The sequence below is a fragment of the Amblyraja radiata genome, chromosome 16, assembly GCF_010909765.2.
Source record: "Amblyraja radiata isolate CabotCenter1 chromosome 16, sAmbRad1.1.pri, whole genome shotgun sequence".
NCBI classification, from domain to species: Eukaryota; Metazoa; Chordata; class Chondrichthyes; order Rajiformes; family Rajidae; genus Amblyraja; species Amblyraja radiata.
In genome coordinates, this window is record NC_045971.1 from 29726134 (window position 1) to 29748200 (window position 22067).

General features: G+C 41.6%; 1 protein-coding gene across 1 annotated transcript in view; it reads right to left on the reverse strand.

The window, feature by feature from the left end:
- The window catches only part of meioc (meiosis specific with coiled-coil domain), a 52369-nt gene that overhangs the window by 6458 nt on the left and 23844 nt on the right, over positions 1-22067 (reverse strand). Inside the window, exons 6-7 of the mRNA XM_033034799.1 lie at positions 18516-20439; positions 5158-5292 (exon numbers count right to left, since the gene is read on the reverse strand). Coding sequence (XP_032890690.1) covers positions 5158-5292; positions 18516-20439 — 2059 coding nt within the window. The remainder of the gene's footprint in view (positions 1-5157; positions 5293-18515; positions 20440-22067) is intronic.

The following is a 22067-nucleotide window of genomic DNA, read 5'->3' on the forward strand; positions in this document are numbered from 1 at the left end:
GAGGGCCTGTAAAATCGGGTCGCCGTTGTGGCGATTGGCTGCGGAAGCCTCAAATAGTCCCTGACCTCGGGTGGACTACGAGGAGGAGGACTGGACTTTTTGGTGCCCTCCCTCACAATGGAAAGTGTTGATTCTGCTGTGGGGGGACGTTCATGTTGAATCCTATAGTGTATTGTGTCTTTTTTTTATTTTTTATTTTATATGGATGTATGGTAATCTAATTTCTTCCCTGTAAACCACTTTTGCTTCAACGTGATGTGATTTAAAAGTGCTACATAAATAAAAATTACTTGCTTACTTACTTACTTTAACCACATGTGATTTTTTCTATTACAAATCTCAAATTGTGGAGTACAGAGGCAAATAAATAAATGATGAGTCTTTGTCCCAAACATTATGGAGGTCACTGTATCTTATCTCCCAGATTATTCTCCAATAACTTGCCTATCAGATGTTAGGCTCACTGGTTTATGATTCCCAGACATTTCCTTGCAGTCCTTTTTAAATAGAGACACAACATTAGCCACCCTGCAGTATTCAGGCTATTAATGATTCATATATCTCAGCCACGGCGCCTGCAATTTCCCCTCTAGCTTCTCACGGTGTCCTCGGATACTTCTTATCATGCTTATGATAATTGTCTACCTTTATATTCCTTAAGACGTTCAACACCTCCTAGATAATACTGAATGTCCTCAAGCCACTTTCATTATCTGTCTCAAGTTCCCCAGTATTCATGTCTTTCTCCACAGTAAAAACAGAGGAGAAATACTCAGTGTGGACTATGCCCATCTCCGGCTGCTCCACATAGAGATGACTGCTTTGGTTTCTGAGGGGTCCTAATCTCTCTCAAGTCATCCTCTTTCCCTTAATGTACTTACAAAATCTCTTTAGAATTCCATTATTACCTTCCAGAGCTATCTCATGCCCCCATTTTGCCCTCTTGATTTCCTTCTTACATATGATCGTCAATTCTCGAAACTCATCCAGGGATACACTTAATATAATATATCTTTTATTGTCATTGCACGTCAGTGCAACGAGATTTAGTGTGCAGCTCCACTGATGTACAAATCATGATGTACTTGATCCCAGCTGTCTAAACCTGTCCCATGCCTCCTTCTTTTTACTGACTAGAGCCTCAATTTCTCTCTTCGTCCAAGCTTCCTTACACCCATCTGCCTTGCCATTCACTCTAACAGGAACATACATGCCCTGAAGTCGTATCATCACACTTTTAAATGCATTCCACTTTCCAGGCGTTCCTTTGCCCACAAACAACCTACTCAAATCAACTTAAGTAAGTTCCTGCTTAATACCAAAGCTGGCCTGACCCTGATGCAGAATTTGAACTCCTCGGCCCACCCTGTCTTTATCCATAACGATCTTAAAGCTAATAGAACAATAGTCATTGGTCCCAAAAGGCTCACCCATGAATACAACAGTCCTAAGATTAGATCAAGTTTTGCCTCTACATATTGGCTGAGGAAACTTTCCTGAAAACATTTGACAAATTCCATCCCATCTAAGCCTTTTGCACTATGACAGTCCCAGCCTATATTGTGGAAGTGAAAATCCCCTACTATGACTAATTTATTAGTCTTGCACTTGCCTGCAATCTCCTGGAATAATTCTTGTTGGCACTCCCAACACAGTGATCATCACTTTTTCATTTCACAGGCCCATCCATATAGCTTCAAATGACTAACCATCAGTAATGGTTGTTAATGGATGTAACTAGTAGCGTGGATAGGGGAGAACCAGTGGATGTGGTGTATCTGGACTTCCAGAAGGCTTTCGACAAGGTCCCACATAAGAGATTAGTTTACAAACTTAAAGCACACGGCATTGCGGGTTCAGTATTGATGTGGATAGAGAACTGGCTGGCAAACAGGAAGCAAAGAGTAGGAGTAAACGGGTCCTTTTCACAATGGCAGGCAGTGACTAGTGGGGTACCGCAAGGCTCAGTGCTGGGACCCCAGCTATTTACAATATATATTAATGATCTGGATGAGGGAATTGAAGGCAATATCTCCAAGTTTGCGGATGACACTAAGCTGGGGGGCAGTGTTAGCTGTGAGGAGGATGCTAGGAGACTGCAAGGTGACTTGGATAGGCTGGGTGAGTGGGCAAATGTTTGGCAGATGCAGTATAATGTGGATAAATGTGAGGTTATTCATTTTGGTGGCAAAAACAGGAAAGCAGACTATTATCTAAATGGTGGCCGACTAGGAAAAGGGGAGATGCAGCGAGACCTGGGTGTCATGGTACACCAGTCATTGAAAGTGGGCATGCAGGTGCAGCAGGCAGTGAAGAAAGCGAATGGTATGTTAGCTTTCATAGCAAAAGGATTTGAGTATAGGAGCAGGGAGGTTCTACTGCAGTTGTACAGGGTCTTGGTGAGACCACACCTGGAGTATTGCGTACAGTTTTGGTCTCCAAATCTGAGGAAGGACATTATTGCCATAGAGGGAGTGCAGAGAAGGTTCACCAGACTGATTCCTGGGATGTCAGGACTGTCTTATGAAGAAAGACTGGATAGACTTGGTTTATACTCTCTAGAATTTAGGAGATTGAGAGGGGATCTTATAGAAACTTACAAAATTCTTAAGGGGTTGGACAGGCTAGATACAGGAAGATTGCTTCCGATGTTGGGGGAAGTCCAGGACAAGGGGTCACAGCTTAAGGATAAGGGGGAAATCCTTTAAAACCGAGATGAGAAGAACTTTTTTCACACAGAGAGTGGTGAATCTCTGGAACTCCCTGCCACAGAGGGTAGTCGAGGCCAGTTCATTGGCTATATTTAAGAGGGAGTTAGATGTGGCCCTTGTGGCTAAGGGGATCAGAGGGTATGGAGAGAAGGCAGGTACGGGATACTGAGTTGGATGATCAGCCATGATCATATTGAATGGCGGTGCAGGCTCGAAGGGCCGAATGGCCTACTCCTGCACCTAATTTCTATGTTTCTAATATCATCTCAGACTACTGCCGTGATTCTCCTTGATTAATAAAGTAACACCCCCTTCTAATTTACCCCACCTCTATCTTTTCTGTGTCATCTGTACCCTGGAGCATTAAGATGTCACTCCTGTCCGTCTCTTAGCCAGGTTTCCAGAATGGCTGCATCACAGCTACACATACCTATACACGCTCTCATCAACCTTCTGTCTAACTACCTATGTTCATTTTGCAGGACCTCATCCCTTTTCCTACCTGTGTCATTTGTGCCAACAACATGACAATTACTTTTGGCTGCTCACCCTCCCCTTTGAGAATGTCATGCAGCCACTCCGAGATATCCTGGATTCTGGCACCAGGGAGATACCATACCATAGACACAAAAAGCTGGAGTAACTCAGCGGGACAGGCAGCATCTCTAGAAAGAAGGAATGGGTGACGTTTCGGGTCGAGACCCTTCTTCCCGATATGTTACCCATTCCTTCTCTCCAGAGATGCTGCCTGTCCCGCTGAGTTACTCCGGCTTTTGTGTCTATCTTCGGTTTAAACCACCATCTACAGTTCCTTCCTACAGGTAACATGCCATCCTTGATTGCTGCCAGAATCTCCTGTCTGCCCCCTAATAACGAGTCTCCTATCACTATGGCTCCACTTGACATTACCCTTCGCCATTATGCCTCAGAGCCCAGCTCAGTTCCACAGCCCTCCATGCTACTCCTGCTCATTTCTGATGGGTCATGCCTTCCACAATATCCGAACAGGTATACCTGATTGAAGGGAAATGGCCACAGGTGTCACCTCCACTCTCCGACTACTCCCTTTCCTCGTGGTCACCTACCTAATCTCTTCCTATTCCTCAGGCGTGATTACCTTGCTATTAGTCTAATCTAAGGTCTCATTTTCCCAGATGATCCTGAGGTTATCTAGCTGCAGCTCCAGTTCCCAAATGCGATCTGTTAGGAGTTGCACCTGGACACAATTCCCATAGGCGTAATCATCAGAAACCACAGTTTCCCTGACTTCCCACATCCTGCAGGAAGAACATTGTAGCATTCTACTTGCCATCACTACTGCACTAAACTAAGAAGAATCACACAAAACAGCAGACTGAACCTTTTCCTTGTGTCCTGCTCTGGTCAACCACCTTGCCAAAAACTCTTGAGCCAAAGACTCACTTGCCCTCAACACAGCATTTAACTTTAACAAAGCCTCTCCTCCCTACATGGCCACTCTCAATTTGCCACTCCGCCACACCGTGTCTTTTATTTATAGTTGCTCAGTTAGCCAATTTTGATCATTCAACCAATCCACAGGCTAGCTTTTTAAATCTCCTACTCTAACACTAACATTAACTGGCTTCACCAATTCATAGGCTGGCTTTTAAATTCTCCCGCCCATGCTGAGACACTGAAATTATCTGGCTCCAACAATCCATGGGCTAGCTATTAAATTCTCCAGCTCCTGCTCCGATACTGACATTGACTGGTTTCACTAATCTCACATCTAGCTTTTAAATTCTCCCACTCCTGCTGACACTGAAATGATCTGGCTCCACTAACCCATGGGCTAGCTTTTAAATTCTCCCGCTCCTACACTGAAATTATTAAACCTTTATGACATTCTTATGTTCATTACTTAGTTAAATTGGTCAGATTAGATTAATATGATATAACGTATTATATATTCAATAATAATGTTAATTTTTGAGAAGTCTCTTTGATAATTTCCGCTCGGTGAGGTCTCAAAATGCAGCCCATTTTTTAAGAAGGGCATACAGTAACTTTCTCTCAATGGTTTAATGCTGCGTGAAAGAGTATGTTGGAAAATTAACTGATTTCAAACACCATTAAAACTTATTTTAAAGTACTAAACAATCAGAAATTAAATAAAAAGTAAGGATGAACCTTTATTCCATTATTTACTTATCACCATAATTTCTCTATTAACTTTGTTAGCTCAACTCTGAACTAATTATGTCATTATTGTTTTGTTGGCGAATGGTAAACAATAGTGCAGTCACTTTGTTAACACTTCAAACAAAATGTTTTGATAACAATGGCCAATTATTACATGTTTGGATATAACTACATTTCAAAAAGCAACAAAATCCTTAAATAGAAAGATTTTTGTGCACCTTAGCATATTAAAAAAATGGGATGTGTTTAATTAATCAAACTACCAGATATAGTCATAACATACTCTTGCTTGTTCTCTCAGTTGATCAACAATCAAACGATCAACCCGGGAAGGGTTGGAAGGTAGTCTGGGAATAGGTGTATTATTGGAACTGGTCACTCTCTTTCCAGGATAGTTCCGAGCAAGTGCTGCTTCAGTCTTAAAAAGAGAGAAGGGGAAGATGAAGATAACCAACAGAAATTTTTGAGAAAATAAACAATTAAAAACATTTCAGACAAAAATAGTTTGGGTTGACTGATTTGTCTATCCTAACACCATCAATCCTCGTGTCCACATATCATGAAATGGCAAAACATTGTACACAAATACTGCAAAAAAATAATTCAGCTCATCAACAATGATTTTTAAAAAAAAATGTAAAATTTGTAAAATTATGGCCTCTATTCAGATCACAAGACAAATTATAAAATAATGAATTGGTACATTAAGGGGCATTTTCAGAGAATGGGATAGAGGCAAACTGTTAAGGGCCTGTCCCACTTACGTGACTTTTCAGCGGACTGTCTGCGACCTTCAAGCTCGCGTGCACTCGCCTGAAAAACCGTGAGCTGGAATGACCATCAGAGTGACACACACACATCGCAAAGGTGGGGGCCAGGGAATGCGGGGGAGCGCTGTCTGAAATTCACACGGTGCAAAGCCAAGGTGATTCACGCGATGAACAGGAAGTTCAAAGACGGCTAGCGAAGAGCGGGGGGGGGGGGGGGGGAAGAAGGGGTGGAGACACTTTTAAGAAGCCAGACAACTTTTAATATGCCAGAGATACACAGCTGTGAAGTTTAGCGGGCATTTAACATTACCGGTTGGTTTTCCTTGGTTCTGAAAACTCGTGCTCACGTTTTTTCCCCCCAATGAGCCAATGAACATGCCCGGTTAATAAAGGAGATTAACTAAAACTACCTACGTCTACCTACAGCGACATGGCAACCCCACTCTACCACTGCACCAACGACTTCAAAAAGCATCGATTTTTTCCATGCCGACCAATTTTTGGTTGCTGAGGCAGCGAATACCATACTGAGGCAGCGAATAGTTACAACCATGCGGGAACTCGACCATGAAGGAGACTCACCAGAGACCACCTACGAACATGTGTCGACCATGTGGCGAGCGCAGAGGCTCCTGAACTCGCAAATAAGGTCGCCTAAGTGGGACAGGCCCTTTAGGGTTAGATAAAAATTAAAATTTTGCTCCTGATGCCCTTTCACTGATATGAGGACATTGATGCTGGTAATTCATATCTGAAATAGTACATATGTATAATTCAGCATTAAAATTTCTTACCTCAAGAAGCACACTCATACATTTAAATTTTATAAAATGCAAAAATATATGGAAGAAATTTTTGAAAAACAATAGAGGAAATGTACTCAAAGTTAACATTTAGATTTCAATATGGAGTCACCCCATAGGAGATGAGCCTTATGGAATACTGGAAATGGATTTATCATCAAATTGTATTCTGCAACTTAGTCAGAGTTTGTAAAATTCAGCACCCACAGCAATTGGCTATGCAATTAGCAAAAATGTATTCAAAACAATATGAATTGTACACATGTACAGCGAGGCCTCTTTAATCTGTCCTCCCTCCACTATTACAATCAATCGGAAGAAGAGTCCTAGCCCGAAACGTAGCCATGTTCTCCAGAAATGCTGTCTCACCCAGTTATCTCAACACTTTGTGTGTGCTTATTTGATATTTAGTTAAACTTATCCATCAATGCCGACTCTATCAAACCAGTTAATATTTGATCAAGTGTCGCCCTGACCTTAAGAGAAAATTTAGTAAATTACTTTAGAAAATTCACAAATGCTAGATTAATAATTCTAGTTTTCTGGTTTCTTCAATACTTGTCCCTTTACAAATGAAGTAGGATTTCCTGACTCTCATTCAAACCCTCTCATTATAAGGGCTAATACATCATATGCTTTTCTTATTACATTGCACCTATACTAACAGTAAGCAGACCAACACAACCCAAATTTCGACTATTTAAAAAATACTCTGCCTTAGGTTGTTTATCAAAATCTATGACCCCATGTTTTTTCCAAATACATCTTTGTTGTCACCCACTCTCAGCATGTCTTTATCCTTTTGAATCATCTTCATATGGTCACGCTATTCACAACTCTCAGTTTAACACCATTAGCAAACTTGAAAAATTGACACGCTCCTCTCAAACTGTTCATATAGATTGTGAATAACTGGGGCCCAAGGATTTATCTGAGCGATTACCATTACTCAATCCATGTATTCCCATTCCAATTATTATTACATATTAAAATCAGTTAAAAAAAAGTCTCCTTTACATAATTTCAGTTTTCCTGTGTCACTGCATCTGCCTTTACTTCTAAGACTGATACAAAGTAATTATTCACTAAATCTAATTTCTAGTTTCAAATACAGCAACCCTTGTGACTGCAATAGACTCACATGACCTTGAACTGTTCTCAATATGCTTAAAAATCTTGGCCTATAAATTGAATGGCCTGGCATTGCTTATTTCAACAGATTGCAGTGGAAAATGTACCAAATCTCAAATTCAAGGAGATTCCAATCATTCTGCCCGTCAACTCTGTCAGCATTCCACTCCAAGGGCTTTGACTTCCAATAATTGGACCTGAGCGCTCTGATAATTATAGTCATGGAAATACCAACAGCCGAGTGGTACTCTCCAAATGTGTACTTCATTATTTATTTAGTTTGCACAATCTGGCTTAAGTAGTTGTAAATGTTTGTCTCAGGTCCTCCACCAACAGAATAAGGAACAAGAACACCCATGTTAGGTGGCAGAAGTAATCATGCTATCAGTGTTGATCCTATTGCTCAGAGATTCTGGCTCAGAGCTTGAGGCTCAGTTAGAAACGGGCAACTATGATGTTGTGGGAATTACTGAGACATGGCTGCAAGAGGGCCAGGGCTGCGAACTGAATATTCAAGGGTATACCTCCTATCGAAAAGACAGACAGGTGGGCAGAGGGGGTGGGGTTGCACTGTTGGTGAGGAATGAAATTCAGTCCCTTGCAAAGGGTGACATTGAAACAGGAGACGTGGAGTCAGGATGGACAGAACTAAGGAATTGTAAGGGTAAAAATACCCTAACGGGACTAATCTACAGGCCCCCAAACAGTAGCCTGGACATAGAGCGCAAGTTGAATCAGGAGTTAAAATTGGCAAGTAGCAAAAGTAATGCTGTGGTTGTTATGGGAGATTTCAACATGCAGGTAGACTGGGAAAATCAGGTTGGTACTGGACCCCAAGAAAGGGACTTTGTAGAGTGCCTTCGTGATGGATTCTTAGAACAGCTTGTATTGGAGCCTACCAGGGAGAAGGCAATTCTGGATTTAGTGTTATGTAATGAACCGGATTTGATAAAGGACCTCGAGGTTAATGAGCCATTAGGAGGTAGTGACCATAACATGGTCAGGTTTAATCTACAATTGGAGAGGGAGAAGGATAGATCGGAGGTGTCAATGTTACAGTTGCATGAAGGGGACTATGGGACCATGAGGGAGGAGCTGGCCAAAGTTGACCGGAAAGATACACCAGCAGGGATGACAGTGGAACAAAAATGGCATGTATTTCTAGGAATAATACAGAAAGTGCAGGATCAGTTCATTCCGAGGAGGAAGAAAGATTCCAAGGGGAGTAAGGGGCGATCATGGCTGACAAGGGACGTATAAAAATTAAAGCGAAGAAGTACAACGTAGCAAAGATGAGCGGGAAGCACGAGGATTGGGTAATGTTTAAAGAACAACAGAAGATAACTAAAAAGACAATACGGGGAGAAAAGATGAGGTGCGAAGGTAAGCTGCTAAGCATATAAAGCAGGATAGTAAAAGCTTCTTTAGGTATGTGAAGAGGAAAAAATTAGTTAAGACCAAAGTTGGACCCTTGAAGACCCAAAAAGGTGATTTTATTATGGGGAACAAGGAAATGGCAGATGAGTTGAACCGGTACTTTGGATCTGTCTTCACTAAGGAGAACACAACCAATCTTCCTGATGTAGTAGTGGCCAGAGCATCTGGGGTGACGGAGGAACTGAAGTAAATCCACATTAGGCAGGAAATGGTGTTGGATAGACTGATGGGACTGAAGGCTGGTAAATCCCCAGAGCTTGATGGTCTACATCTCAGGGTACTTAAGGAAGTGGCTCTAGAAATCGTGGATGCATTGGTGATAATTTTCCAATGTTCTATAGACTCAGGATCAGTTCCTGTGGATTGGAGGGTAGCTAATGTTATCCCAGTTTTAAACAAAGGCGGGAGAGAGAAAACAGGGAATTATAGACCAGTTAGCCTGACATCGGTAGTGGGGAAGATGCTGGAGTCAATTATAAAAGATGAAATAGCCGCACATTTGGATAGCAGTAACAGGATCGGTCCGAGTCAGCATGGATTTACGAAGGGGAAATCATGCTTGACTAATCTTCTGGAATTTTTTGAAGATATCTCGGAAAATGGACAAGGGAGAGCCAGTGGATGTAGTGTACCTGGACTTTCAGAAAGCATATGATAAGGTCCCACATGGGAGATTAGTGGGCAAAATGATTGGGGGTAGAGTGCTGACATGGATAGAGAAGTGGTTGGCAGACAGGAAACAAAGAGTAGGGATTAACGGGTCCCTTTCAGAATGGCAGGCAGTGACTAGTGGGGTACCACAAGGCTCGTTGCTGGGACCGCAACTATTTACAATATACATCAATGATTTGGATGAAGGGATTCAAAGTAACATTAGCAAATTTGCAGATGACACAAAGCTGGGTGGCAGTGTGAACTGTGAGGAGGATGCTATGAGAATGCAGGGTAACTTGGACAGGTTGGGGAGTGGGCAGATGCATGGTAGATGAAGTTTAATGCGGATAAATGTGAGGTTATCCACTTTGGTAGCAAAAACAGGAAGACAGATTACTATCTAAGCGGCGTCAAGTTGGGAAAAGGGGAAGTACAACGGGATCTGGGGGTCCTTGTTCATCAGTCTATGAAGTAAGCATGGAGGTACAGCAGGCAGTGAAGAAAGCGAATGGCATGTTGGCCTTTATAACAAGAGAAATCGAATATAGGAGCAAAGAGGTCCTTCTGCAGTTGTACAGAGCCCTAGTGAGACCACACCTGGAGTATTGTGTGCAGTTTTGGTCCCCTAATTTGAGGAAGGACATTCTTGCTATTGAGGGAGTGCAGCGTAGATTTACAAGCTTAATTCCCGGGATGGCGGGACTGTCATATTCTGAGAGAACGGAGCAGCTGGGCTTGTACACTCTGGAGTTTAGAAGGATGAGAGGATATAATTGAAACATATAAGATTGTTAAGGATTTGGACACGCCAGAGTTCCCGATGTTGGGAGAGCCCAGAACCAAGGGCCACAGTTTAAGAATAAGGAGTAAGCCATTTAGAACGGAGACAAGGAAACACTTTTTCCCACAGACAGTGGTGAGTCTGTGGAATTCTCTGCCTCAGAGGGAAGTGGAGGCAGGTTCTCTAGATGCTTTCAAGAGAGCTAGATAGGGCTCTTAAAAATAGCGGAGTCAGGGGATATGGGGAGAAGGCAGGAACGGGGTACTGATTGGGGATGATCAACCATGATCACATTGAATGGCGGTGCTGGCTCGAAGGGCCAAATGGCCTACTCCTGCACCTATTGTCTATTCTGTGAGGATCTCACTCCATGAATTTCAAGTACAAGCGAAGTTGTAAGTTTTGCAATTATGGGCTGCAGCCTTAACATGATCATGATTCAACTGCCAAGGGGCTAGTGTTGTAATACCCCTCACCGGTTATGTACACACCCAGTCTGCAGTGAAACATGTAGCAAGTTCAGACAAAGATGGTCAGTTCCTGCTGAGGAAGAAAGCATTCGCACAATAATAAAAATATGGGGTCAGCCACACAAATTTCTTGTCCATTAATTTCTAATGTAATCTTTGCCTCAACCAGCCATCTAAATAATGATTAAGCAGGATAACAAATTTATGTTCATCTTTACCATCCACTGTGGTAATGCAGAGGGAGGAGGTATAGGGAAAGATGTGTGTCTATCTCCTGTCGTTGCAGGGGAAAGTAGCTGGTGAGGGGGTGGTTAAGGTGGAAAGGGATGAGTGAACCGAGAAGTTGGGGAGGTAGCAGAAAGGTGGGAGGCGTAAAGAGGCAGAGATGGAAAGATGTGACTAGTGCTGGGATCACGTTAGAGGTGGAAGAAATGTCGGTGTATGATGCGTTGGATGCGGAGGTTGTGGGGTGAAAAGTGAGAATTAGGGAATCTCTATCCTTGTTCTGTATGGGGGGGAGGGGGACAAAGAGCAGAACTATGAAACACTAAAGTAACGTGGGTGAGGGGTCCATCTATGACAGAAACCACATTTACTAAAGAAAGTGGACATCTTGGATGTCCTAGAATGGAAAGTCTCGGCCTGGAAACAGATTTCAACTTTCGACTTTGGAGATACAGCGTGGTCAGGATTAAATCTGGGTTTCAGGCACTGTATGGCAGCAACTTTACTGCTGAGCCATCTCAGCTGCCCAGAGATGGAGGAATTGAGACTTAGGAATAGCATATTTTCAAGAGGCAGGGTGGGAGAAAGTGTAGCCCAAATACTGTAAATGGTATTGGGGGTATGGTGTTGACATGGATAGAAAATTGGTTGGCAGACAGGAAGCAAAGAGTAGGAGTGAACGGGTCCTTTTCAGAATGGCAGGCAGTGGCGAGTGGAGTGCTGCAAGGTTCGGTGTTGGGGGCGCAACTGTTTACCATATATATTAATGATTTGGAAGAGGGAATTAGGAGCAGCACTAGCAAGTTTGCGGATGACACAAAGCTGGGTGGCAGTGTGAACTGTGAAGAGGATGTTAGGAGGTTGCAGGGTGACCTGGACAGGTTGAGTGAGTGGGCAGGTGCGTGGCAGATGCAGTATAATATAGATAAATGTGAGGTCATCCACTTTGGCGGCAAAAAGGGGTAGATTATTATCTCAATGGGGTTAGGTTAGGCAAGGGGGAGGTGAGCGAGACATGGGCGTCCTTGTACACCAGTCACTGAGAGTTGGCGTGCAGGTACAGCAGGCAGTGAAGAAAGCTAATGGCATATTGGCCTTCATATCAAGAGGATTTCAGTTTAGGAGTAAAAAGGTTCTTCTACAGTTTTATAGGGCTCTGATGAGACCACATCTGGAGTATTGTGTCCAGTTTTGGTTTCCTAATTTGAGGAAGGACATCCTTGTGATTGAGGCAGTGCAGGTTCACGAGATTGATCCCTGGGATGGCGGGACTGTCCTAAGAGGAAAGATTGAAAAGACTAGGCTTGTATTCACTGGAGTTTAGAAGGATGTATCTTATCGAAACATATAAAATTATAAAAGGACTGGACAAGCTAGATGCAGGAAAAATGTTCCCAATGTTGGGCGAGTCCAGAACCAGGGGCCGCAGTCTTAGAATAAAGGGAAAGCCATTTAAGACTGAGGAGAGAAAAAACTTTTGTGGAATTCCCTGCCACAGAAGGCAGTGGAGGCCAAGTCACTGGATGGATTTAAGAGAGAGTTCGATAGAGCTCTAGGGGCTAGTGGAATCAAGGGATATGGGGAGAAACATAGAAAATAGGTGCAGGAGTAGGCCCTTCGGCCCTTCGAGCCTGCACCACCATTCAATATGATCATGGCTGATCATCCAACTCAGTATCCCGTACCTGCTTTCTCTCCATACCAACCTGACCCCTTTAGCCACAAGGGCCACATCTAACTCCCTCTTAAATATAGCCAATGAACTGGCCTCAACTACATTCTGTGGCAGAGAATTCCAGAGATTCACCACTCCCTGTGTAAAAAATGTTTTTCTCATCTCAGTCCTAAAAGATTTCCCCTTTATCCTTAAACTGTGACCCCCCTTGTTCTGGACTTCCCCAACATCGGGAACAATCTTCCTGCAACTAGCCTGTCCCCTTAAGAACCCCTTAAGAATTTTGTAAGTTTCTATAAGATCCCCCCTTAATCTTCTAAATTCTAGCGAGTACAAGCCGAGTCTATCCAGTCTTTCTTCATATGAAAGTCCTGACATCCCAGGAATCAGTCTGGTGATTCTGAAGAAGGGTTTCGGCCCGAAACGTCGCCTATTTCCTTCGCTCCATAGATGCTGCTGCACCCGCTGAGTTTCTCCAGCATTTTTTTTTTTTTTTTTGTGTACCTTCGATCTTCCAGCATCTGCAGTTCCTTCTTGAACAATCAGTCTGGTGAACCTTCTCTGTACTCCCTATGGCAAGAATGTCCTTCCTCAGATTAGGAGACCAAAACTGTATGCAATACTCTAGGTGTGGTCTCACCAAGACCCTGTACAACTGCAGTAGAACCTCCCTGCTCCTATACTCAAATCCTTTTGCTATGAATGCTAACATACCATTCGCTTTCTTCACTGCCTGCTGCACCTGCATGCCTACTTTCAATGACTGGTGTACCATGACACCCAGGTCTCGTTGCATCTCCCCTTTTCCTAATCGGCCACCATTCAGGTAATAGTCTACTTTCCTGTTTTTGACACCAAAGTGGATAACCTCACATTTATCCACATTATACTGCATCTGCCATGCATTTGCCCACTCACCCAGCCTATCCAAGTCATCTTGCAGCCTCCTAGCATCCACCTCACAGCTAACACTGCCCCCCAGCTTCGTGTCATCCGCAAACTTGGAGATGTTGCATTCAATTCCCACGTCCAAATCATTAATATATATTATAAATAGCTGGGCCTTGCGGTACCCCACTAGTCACTGCCTGCCATTCTCAAAAGGACCCGTTAACTCCTACTCTTTGGGCAGGCACGGGTTATTGATTGGGGACGTTCAGCAATGATCATAATGAATGGCGGTGCTGGCTCGAAGTGCTGAATGCCCTCCTCCTGCAGCTATTTTCTATGACATCACCTTTCCGCATTAAACATAGATTCACAATGGAAAAAATGTTTGGGCCCAGTACCTGGACCAATTCCTGATTAGTGCTAAATTTAGAGGCTTGGAGTTAGAATGACAGAAGTGCCATACTACTGAACCAGACTCAATGGGAAGTATTGGTTATTTTGCAGGGTCAGCTAACAACGGAGAAAGACAGACGATGCCAACTTAATCTGGATTTCAAGCCTTTTAGGGTGAAATTTTGTTGAATCCAACTCGAATCATTGGCATTGAGCATAGATTTATCCCAACTTTCAAACTGCATTGTAAAACCTGAACATATATTCTCTGAATTAAATGTCCATTAATTTAACAATTTCAGTATTTGAGATTAACAAATTCTTCTATTACAAAGGCCATAAAGGTAATAGTATAAATATATTTTGTTTAGGTTCTGCAGCAATGAAGAAGTTTTTGCCCCCTATTTATGTCACGCAGCATTTAAGGTTTATCCAGAGATTTGAAAAATTCCCAAAGGGAGGTTAAGTCTGATAATCAAGAGTACTAAATGGTTACCATTCATGTGTTTTATCCACTAAAGTGTCAAGTGTTATGGTACGTGTGTTTATAAAATTAATTCCATGAAAGTGCAGAAATTACATTACAATTAAACCTGTAAATTAAGGAATTAAATCAGATGTTCTTTATTTGCCTTTATATATTTTCTATATTTTTGATGTATAGCTAGCTGAATATGCCAAATTTCTTAGGATATGGCAAAGATCTTTTAATCTTCAATGTTTTATCTCTCATATCCCCAGCTCATTGTTTATTTTTTCAAATTCCTAGTTTTTGGCTTTTCCCTTGGTGAAGTAATGACCACATCCTGAGACCTGATGGGCTGCCGTAGGCTAGGAGTGCTGACCATTTCCCAGCAAAACAAAATACGCCTGGACCATTGCCCAGGACACCCTCTCGGTATTGTTGCTTATAAGGGCTCATTGTCCCTTCAGAACTGGGATGCCAACTTTAGATGCATGAATTAATGGAGGGTTGATCACGTGAGAACATGACCATAACATCAAATCCATGTATCAGTAGATCATGAGATTTAATCATGATCTCTACGAATGTTATTAAACTTACCTTAAAAATAAGTCCCCTGCAGTTGAGAGCCTTTATTCACGATGTTGAACCAGTAGCTTATATACGAGGGTTCAATTACTAATTGCATAATTAGGAATACTCTCGATTTTTGTAATACTTTTTTGCTTAAATTTCATTCATTTGTTCTATATCTTTTTACATCACCTTCTATATCTCTCGTTTCCCTTTCCCCTGACTCTCAGCCTGAAGAAAGGTCTTGACCAGAAACGTCACCCATTCTTTCTCTCCGGAGAAGCCGCCTGTCCTGCTGAGTTGCACCAGCATTTTGTGTCTATCTCTCAATTTGATACACAGTCTCTGCTAAGTTAAACACATTTCTGGGATTCTGAAATGAGTTGCAAGTCACTGCTGCCTACGAATCCAGCATTCCGTCCTCAAGAGTTCTATGCAAATGCATCATTGCAGCACTGAATATGCCAAGTTAGTGCAGAAAACGCACATATACAAAAAGGTTCTGGGGACACTAACTGCAGACATTCCAAGTTATGTGGCCAAGAAATCATAAACAAGTGTGGAAACCAAAAACTGGAGGAAAATTCAGTCTGTAATTGTATCAAAATGTGACGAAGTGATTCAAGATGTGGGTTCAAAATCAACTCCATTCCAGAAGTTAAAAATTCAGACTGATATTTCAGTGCACTACGAAGAGATTACAGGTAGACAAAAATGCTGGAGAAACTCTGCGGGTGAGGCAGCATCTATGGAGCGAAAGAAATAGGCAATGTTTTGGGTCGAAACCCTTCTTCAGACAGATTACAGAATTGTAGCCTGAAAGACAAGATGCTAGCTCATCAAAAACCCAAAAGGATACATTATGCATCGTTGCATTTGATAAATTAAATTACAAAAATGAAAAATATTTCATTTCTTGCAAATTGCTTGAGATGGCAATATCAAAAATGTATTCTGCCACTGGAAGATGAGTTGATCTGAAATTCCTCTGGCTCAGAATTATATTGTGTAGGGCAGTGACTTCAGCACTGGGATCTGGAGGAAACTCTGGTTTTCAATTTACACAAAGCCTGTGGCAGACTTCATGGAGGAATAGAGTTGTGAAACAAAGGCAATGAAATGGGATGAAAAGGAATTTGAGGGAGGGAACAGACTGGAGAAACCATTGAGGAGTCAGATGTGTGGAGGATTATTCAATATTTATTCAGGACAGGGTTGGTCATGGGAGAGTGAGGCAACGAAATGGCAACAATTCTGAGGGACAGTAAAGTTGGAGAGTGGCAGTGGAGGCAACTAATAATGACAGCAAGAGAGCACCTACCTGGAGCAAGTAGCTTGCCTCTGACTCTCCAACAGGTGCCTGGGTAGGGTAAAATCTTTAACTAACACCAAAGCAGACATTTTAGTTGTCAAGTTATATTATGCAGACCTTGAATTCACAGCAGTGTTTTACTTAAATCACAGGAGAGCTGTAAACCATATGATGTTGTGAACATCTGTTAAACTCCATGTGCTAGGAAATAACTTGCACATAACTTGTTTGATCTGAAAATGTTCAGTATTTAAAAAAATGTTGCGAATAGATCTGTCGAGTTGTATATCTCTGTGAAAGGCGATTGAAGATATTAGTGATAATATAATTCATTTGGAGTAATTGCAATTCCTAGCAAGATTTTCAGAAGGAAAATGTTCAACAATTTCATGATGATATGAACAAGTTAGTAACTGGCAGTAATCTAGGTTACCAAGCTAAATGTGCTTTTAGAAAAAATATTTACTAAATTGCCATTTTTAAAAGTTTCTGGAGATGATTTAATAATTTGCTATCCAATCTTAATAGTAAGATTGGATAGCAAATTAATTGTTTTCTTGTGAGCAAAGAGAGGAGTTTGCCACAGAGACAAATCATGAATGGAATCTATATCAAGACTTTCCCTTGCAACACATTCATTCATGTCTTCATCCAAACTAAGAAAAAAAGTAATCATGTTTGCTGCTGAGAACAATTATAAGCATAATTTTACAGTAATTCACACAATGGGGGAATAACTTTAATGTTACAGATGCCCTTCACTGATGGTAAATGCAGTGTGATGGATCATTTCCTGACAAAGCTAGAAGATACTTATGGGTCAGCAAGTCACATGGAAGGCCACTAGAAAATAAGTTAAGTTTTAGGTTGAATTAGGCATTATGTTTACTTTTATTTTGAACAGAAGTTGGGATATCAAGCCTCTGCTCAGGGTCAGTGTGACCAAAATGCTTAGAAAATTTAGGGTTTAGCTGACTATAACAGATTGAAAAATCTTATTTTCTTTGACGTACTTCAGCGAACATACTGAAATTAAGGAAAAAACAGATCTAGCCAAGATGGGCAAGGCTGAGTAAATAAGACAATAGCTAGGTAAATTCAAGTATTTGTTTGTGCATTTTTGAAGAGATTGCCAAAATTATGATAATGATGCATAACGACCAGACCTTCAAAAAGATCCAGAGACGTTTTTTGGAGAGAGGAGAACACTGAAAATTAAACTGTACAGATTTATTAAGAGTTAGCTGGAACTATTGCTGCTTATTGAATTACATCAATTGCCAAGAGCCGACATGCTTACAGTGGAAACAAGGACCCCCAGGAAATTACTCTTAAATTAGTCTAATTTTTCTCCTTTTCCCCCAGAATATGGAAGGAATAAACATGATACAAATAAGGGGAGATTTTACACTGCAAAAATGATTAAGTTTTGGGTCATGTAGGGTTTAAAATTGAAATTGAAACCAAACTTATTCAAGATATTGGTGGTTGGATGGATACTGATTGCAGGAAGCAGATTCCTTATATATTTGAATTGGGTTCATGCCTCAAATTAAATTTCACATTAACTTTCTAAGTTTCCTAACAGGTGCCCAATGCTGAATACTTATTATGAGCTGTTAGCAAATCCTTGGTTGCAAAATGTAGACAAACATGTCAATCAAGTGTTGCTGTTATGTTCACCAGAACCCAAGGTGAACAGTGCGTCTTGGCCTTCCTCTTGTCAATGAAATGGGATTTATTTTAATATTTAAACATGATCTGCATCTTTACGCTACATTTGAGTTTTTTGGGTTTCTGATTAGCTCTCAACGGCTGCTATTTTATGACAGGTAATCTGCGACACTCCTCATATCTGATCCCTTACTAATCAAAATTTAGGTGATCTATTTCAATGCTAAAAACAAAACACGCATCTTAATGTAAAAAATAGACATGGTATTTTGTTAATAAAACAACATTTAAACTTTGATAAAACAGCATCTGCAGTTTTATATTATTTTTAAGCTGAATATGCTTTCGAAATAAAAGTAAAGCTCTGTTTCAAAAAACTAATTTACCTTTTTTCTTTCTTTTTCCAGAGCTCTCCATTGCTCATAGCACTCTTCTAATCGAATATGAAGTTCATTGGCTGGACCACTGCGATTTTTCATAGGTCTTGGAAATCCAAAAGGTGGTATAAATCCATAAAGGGGAGCATCTCCATAAAACATATCATTGAAAAGAGGATACAAATGACTGAACTCCTCATATGGAAATAACTCACTGGGATCCATCAATGAAACAACAGGATGACCAAACTGAAGATTAGTTCCTGAAGCAACACCAAGTGGGCCAAGTTGGGAAATATGGTTCCGTCTAAAGTCACCCATCATGTAGGGACTTGAAAAAGCAGCTGAAGAACGAGTCATATAATTTGCTACATTGTTGCTGTCTCCAGCTCCTTGTTGAGAATTGTGATTATTATAATAATAAGACTGAGCACCTAGCAAATCTCTGTACATATTTTGTGAAAATTCATCATCTTTTTTCTTCATGTCTTCATTCAAATCATAATGGCAGTTTATCTGTTTAGTTTGATAGCTGGGGTATTTGTTTGGAACATATTGCTGAGACGATGAACTCCCATGAAATCCATTTACTTGCTTCCCATTTTGACAATTTTTTTCAATGGGTGATTCAAAGTACATATCTCCACTAGCTTTGTTTTGTCCTTCAACATGTGTACCTGGTTGAACCCGTTCCATATTATAGGCAAATTCACTGCTAGACACCTTGGGGTGGTTATCCTGATTATAAATTCCAGTAGACCTTTGGAAATAAGCACTATTATTTTGAGGAAAAGGCATGGAAGACTGATGAGAAGTTGGACAGTACGAGTGTGAAGATGTTTTAGAGGCAGGTGATGTTTGATTGCTGAGGTCTGCTGAGCTATCTGGCTTTCCAAATGAGGCAGTAGTGGTAGTTTCAGAACCAGAAGTACAGGATTTTGTCCAGGATTGCCTACTTTGGTAAGACTCTCCAGAATACACAGACACTGGCAATGCATTTAATGGCTGCACATATTCAGACTGCTGTGAAAAATGATCATAATTAGAATGCTGTTGCTTTTCGAAGGCCTTCTCAAAATCACTTCTAATTGGACAAAATGTGTGAGGGTTTCTTCCACATTCTGAGGTGCACTTCTGTCCCAAATCACTACCTAATCCTATTTCTTTTGAAAGCTGTTTATCACTCAAACTTGATGACGATTTTATACAGTATTTTAGAGCATGTTGATCAATGTTTAATTCATCAAACCCCTTTTGTGCTTGCTTGGTTTTTGAGATTCTGGTACATCCATCCATTTCTATTACTGGTAATTCTGGTATACAATCAGAAGCAGATGATTTTCCATCTGCCATGTTGAAGTTCACAAATTTGTTTTGTCTGAATTTACTGCCATGCATTTGCTCCATGTACCTGTTGCCAGTATTAATGTAAGCATTTCTAGAATTATGAAGGAAAGGAAACAGCTCTGTAGATGTTAGATTAGAAGCTGTACCAACTTCTTTAAAATCTCCTCCATCTCTGCCATACATGTGTATCTCTGTTCCAGGTTCTCTAACTGATAACCCTGCCTGAAGTTTGGAACAGTTCTTCACATAAGGAAACTCTTGAAAGTTCATCTTGGTGGTATCAGTGGACTGAAAAGGACTGCAATCCGTAGCTTCTTTCTTTGAGGGATATACCCATTGCTCTGCAAGATCTAAATCATCAAACCCTAAAAAATCTTCCATATTTATTTTTTGCTGTGAGACTAAATGATTATCCTGCTGGTACTGGTGCTTGTCATTAGTTGCTAAGGATTCCTTTGCATTAAAAACAGGCTGTGAATATGATGTGTCTACAGGCTTCTTAGACTCAGACGAGTGATCTAGATGTTCCGAATATCTGCTGGTTGTGGAAGACCATATTGATCTTAACAAGTTAGAAGATGTATTTCTGAAACAAAAGGTGCATTTTAGGGAATATTCCATATTAATATAAAACCTTAACAGACGATTATGCATTTCTTTGGTCCGAAATTCCAATTTCCCAAGATCGCTGGCAATTTGTCAGACATTTAAAATCACTTGAGACTTGCTAAAATTACTAAAATGTTTTTAAAAGTTAAAAATATTTATACTAAATTAATTAAATTAAAAAAAAAACATGTACGTTTCTTCTGGCAGTTATAGACTTTTCACGTTAATATTTGAGTAAGATATGGACATGGTGCGCAAAGTTCCCACGAGAGCTGAGAAGCCAGTTCACACTTTTTGGTTAGATTCCATGAGGAATATATAATGCAGGAACAGCTAACAATATAGGTGTCATGGCAGAAAATGCCACATTTGGCTTCAGTCCATGCCAGCGTTGGTGACCAAGGCTTCTGCAGAGAAATGCAGGCATTAGCACTGGCACAAGTCAGAGGATTCAGCCCAATATGACATATTTAGTTTGTGTGACAGGATGGTACCGTCGTTCCACTAGATTGCGTTAGAAAGCAGAGGGAATTCCTGTACTATTTGTAATCATATGGTTTCATCAAAGTTCCCACATTTCAAGATACAAGATACATTTATTTGTCACATTTACCAATTGGTACAATGAAATGTGTAGTCACCATACAGCCATACGAATAAAAAAAAAAGAACACAACACACAATAGACTTCTACATAAAACATCCCCACACAGCAGAATCAGTTTCCCACTGTGAGGGAAGGCACCAAAGTTCAGTCATCTTCCTCTGATGTTCTTTGATGTTCACCCGTGGTCGGGGCCTCCCAAGCCCTCCGCAGTCGCCGCTACGGGTGGCCCGATGCTCAGGCCCACTCGCCGGGATGATGGAACTCCGACGTCGGAACGGGAGAACAACCTCAGTGGCTTGGTATTCCGAATCGGCCACTTCCTACTGGAGTCCGCGGCTCCCAAAGTCCACAGGCCGCGCTGGGCGGAGATTCACGCTGGCGGCCCTCGGCAAAGGGTCACAGGACTCCACGATGTTGAAGTCAGCGCCGCCCGCGCTGGAAGCTCTAAGAACCACAGCTCCGCGATGTTGAAGCAGCAGGCCCAACACTCCGGAGCTTCAAACGGCGATCCAGGTAAGGCATCGCCCTGCTCTGCGGTGAATCCAGTGCTGCGCCGCTGCTGAAGCTCTGGTCCGATCCCCGGCAGGAAAGGCCGCGCCAATCCAGTTGGTAGACCGTGAGTGGGGGGGGGGGGCGGGGGGAGGACGCAACTCGGAGAATAATCGCATCCTCGCCAGGAAGTGACTGGGGAACGGTTTCCCCCTTACCCTTCCCACCTCCCCCACAGAGAAAAACTAAAGAAACCTCCAAAACATACTGCTCAAACAGCCTAAAATAAAAAAAAGATAGAAAAAACAGACAGACTGAAGACAAAGGCTGCAATCAATGCGGCACCCCTAGTGGACATGATCATAACACTTCAATCATAATACCCAAGACATCAATAAGAGTAGGTAGACACAAAATGCTGGAGTAATTCAGCGGGACGACTCGAAAAGTCACCCATTCCTTCTCTCCAGAGATGCTGTCTGTCCCATTGAGTTACTCCAGCATTTTGT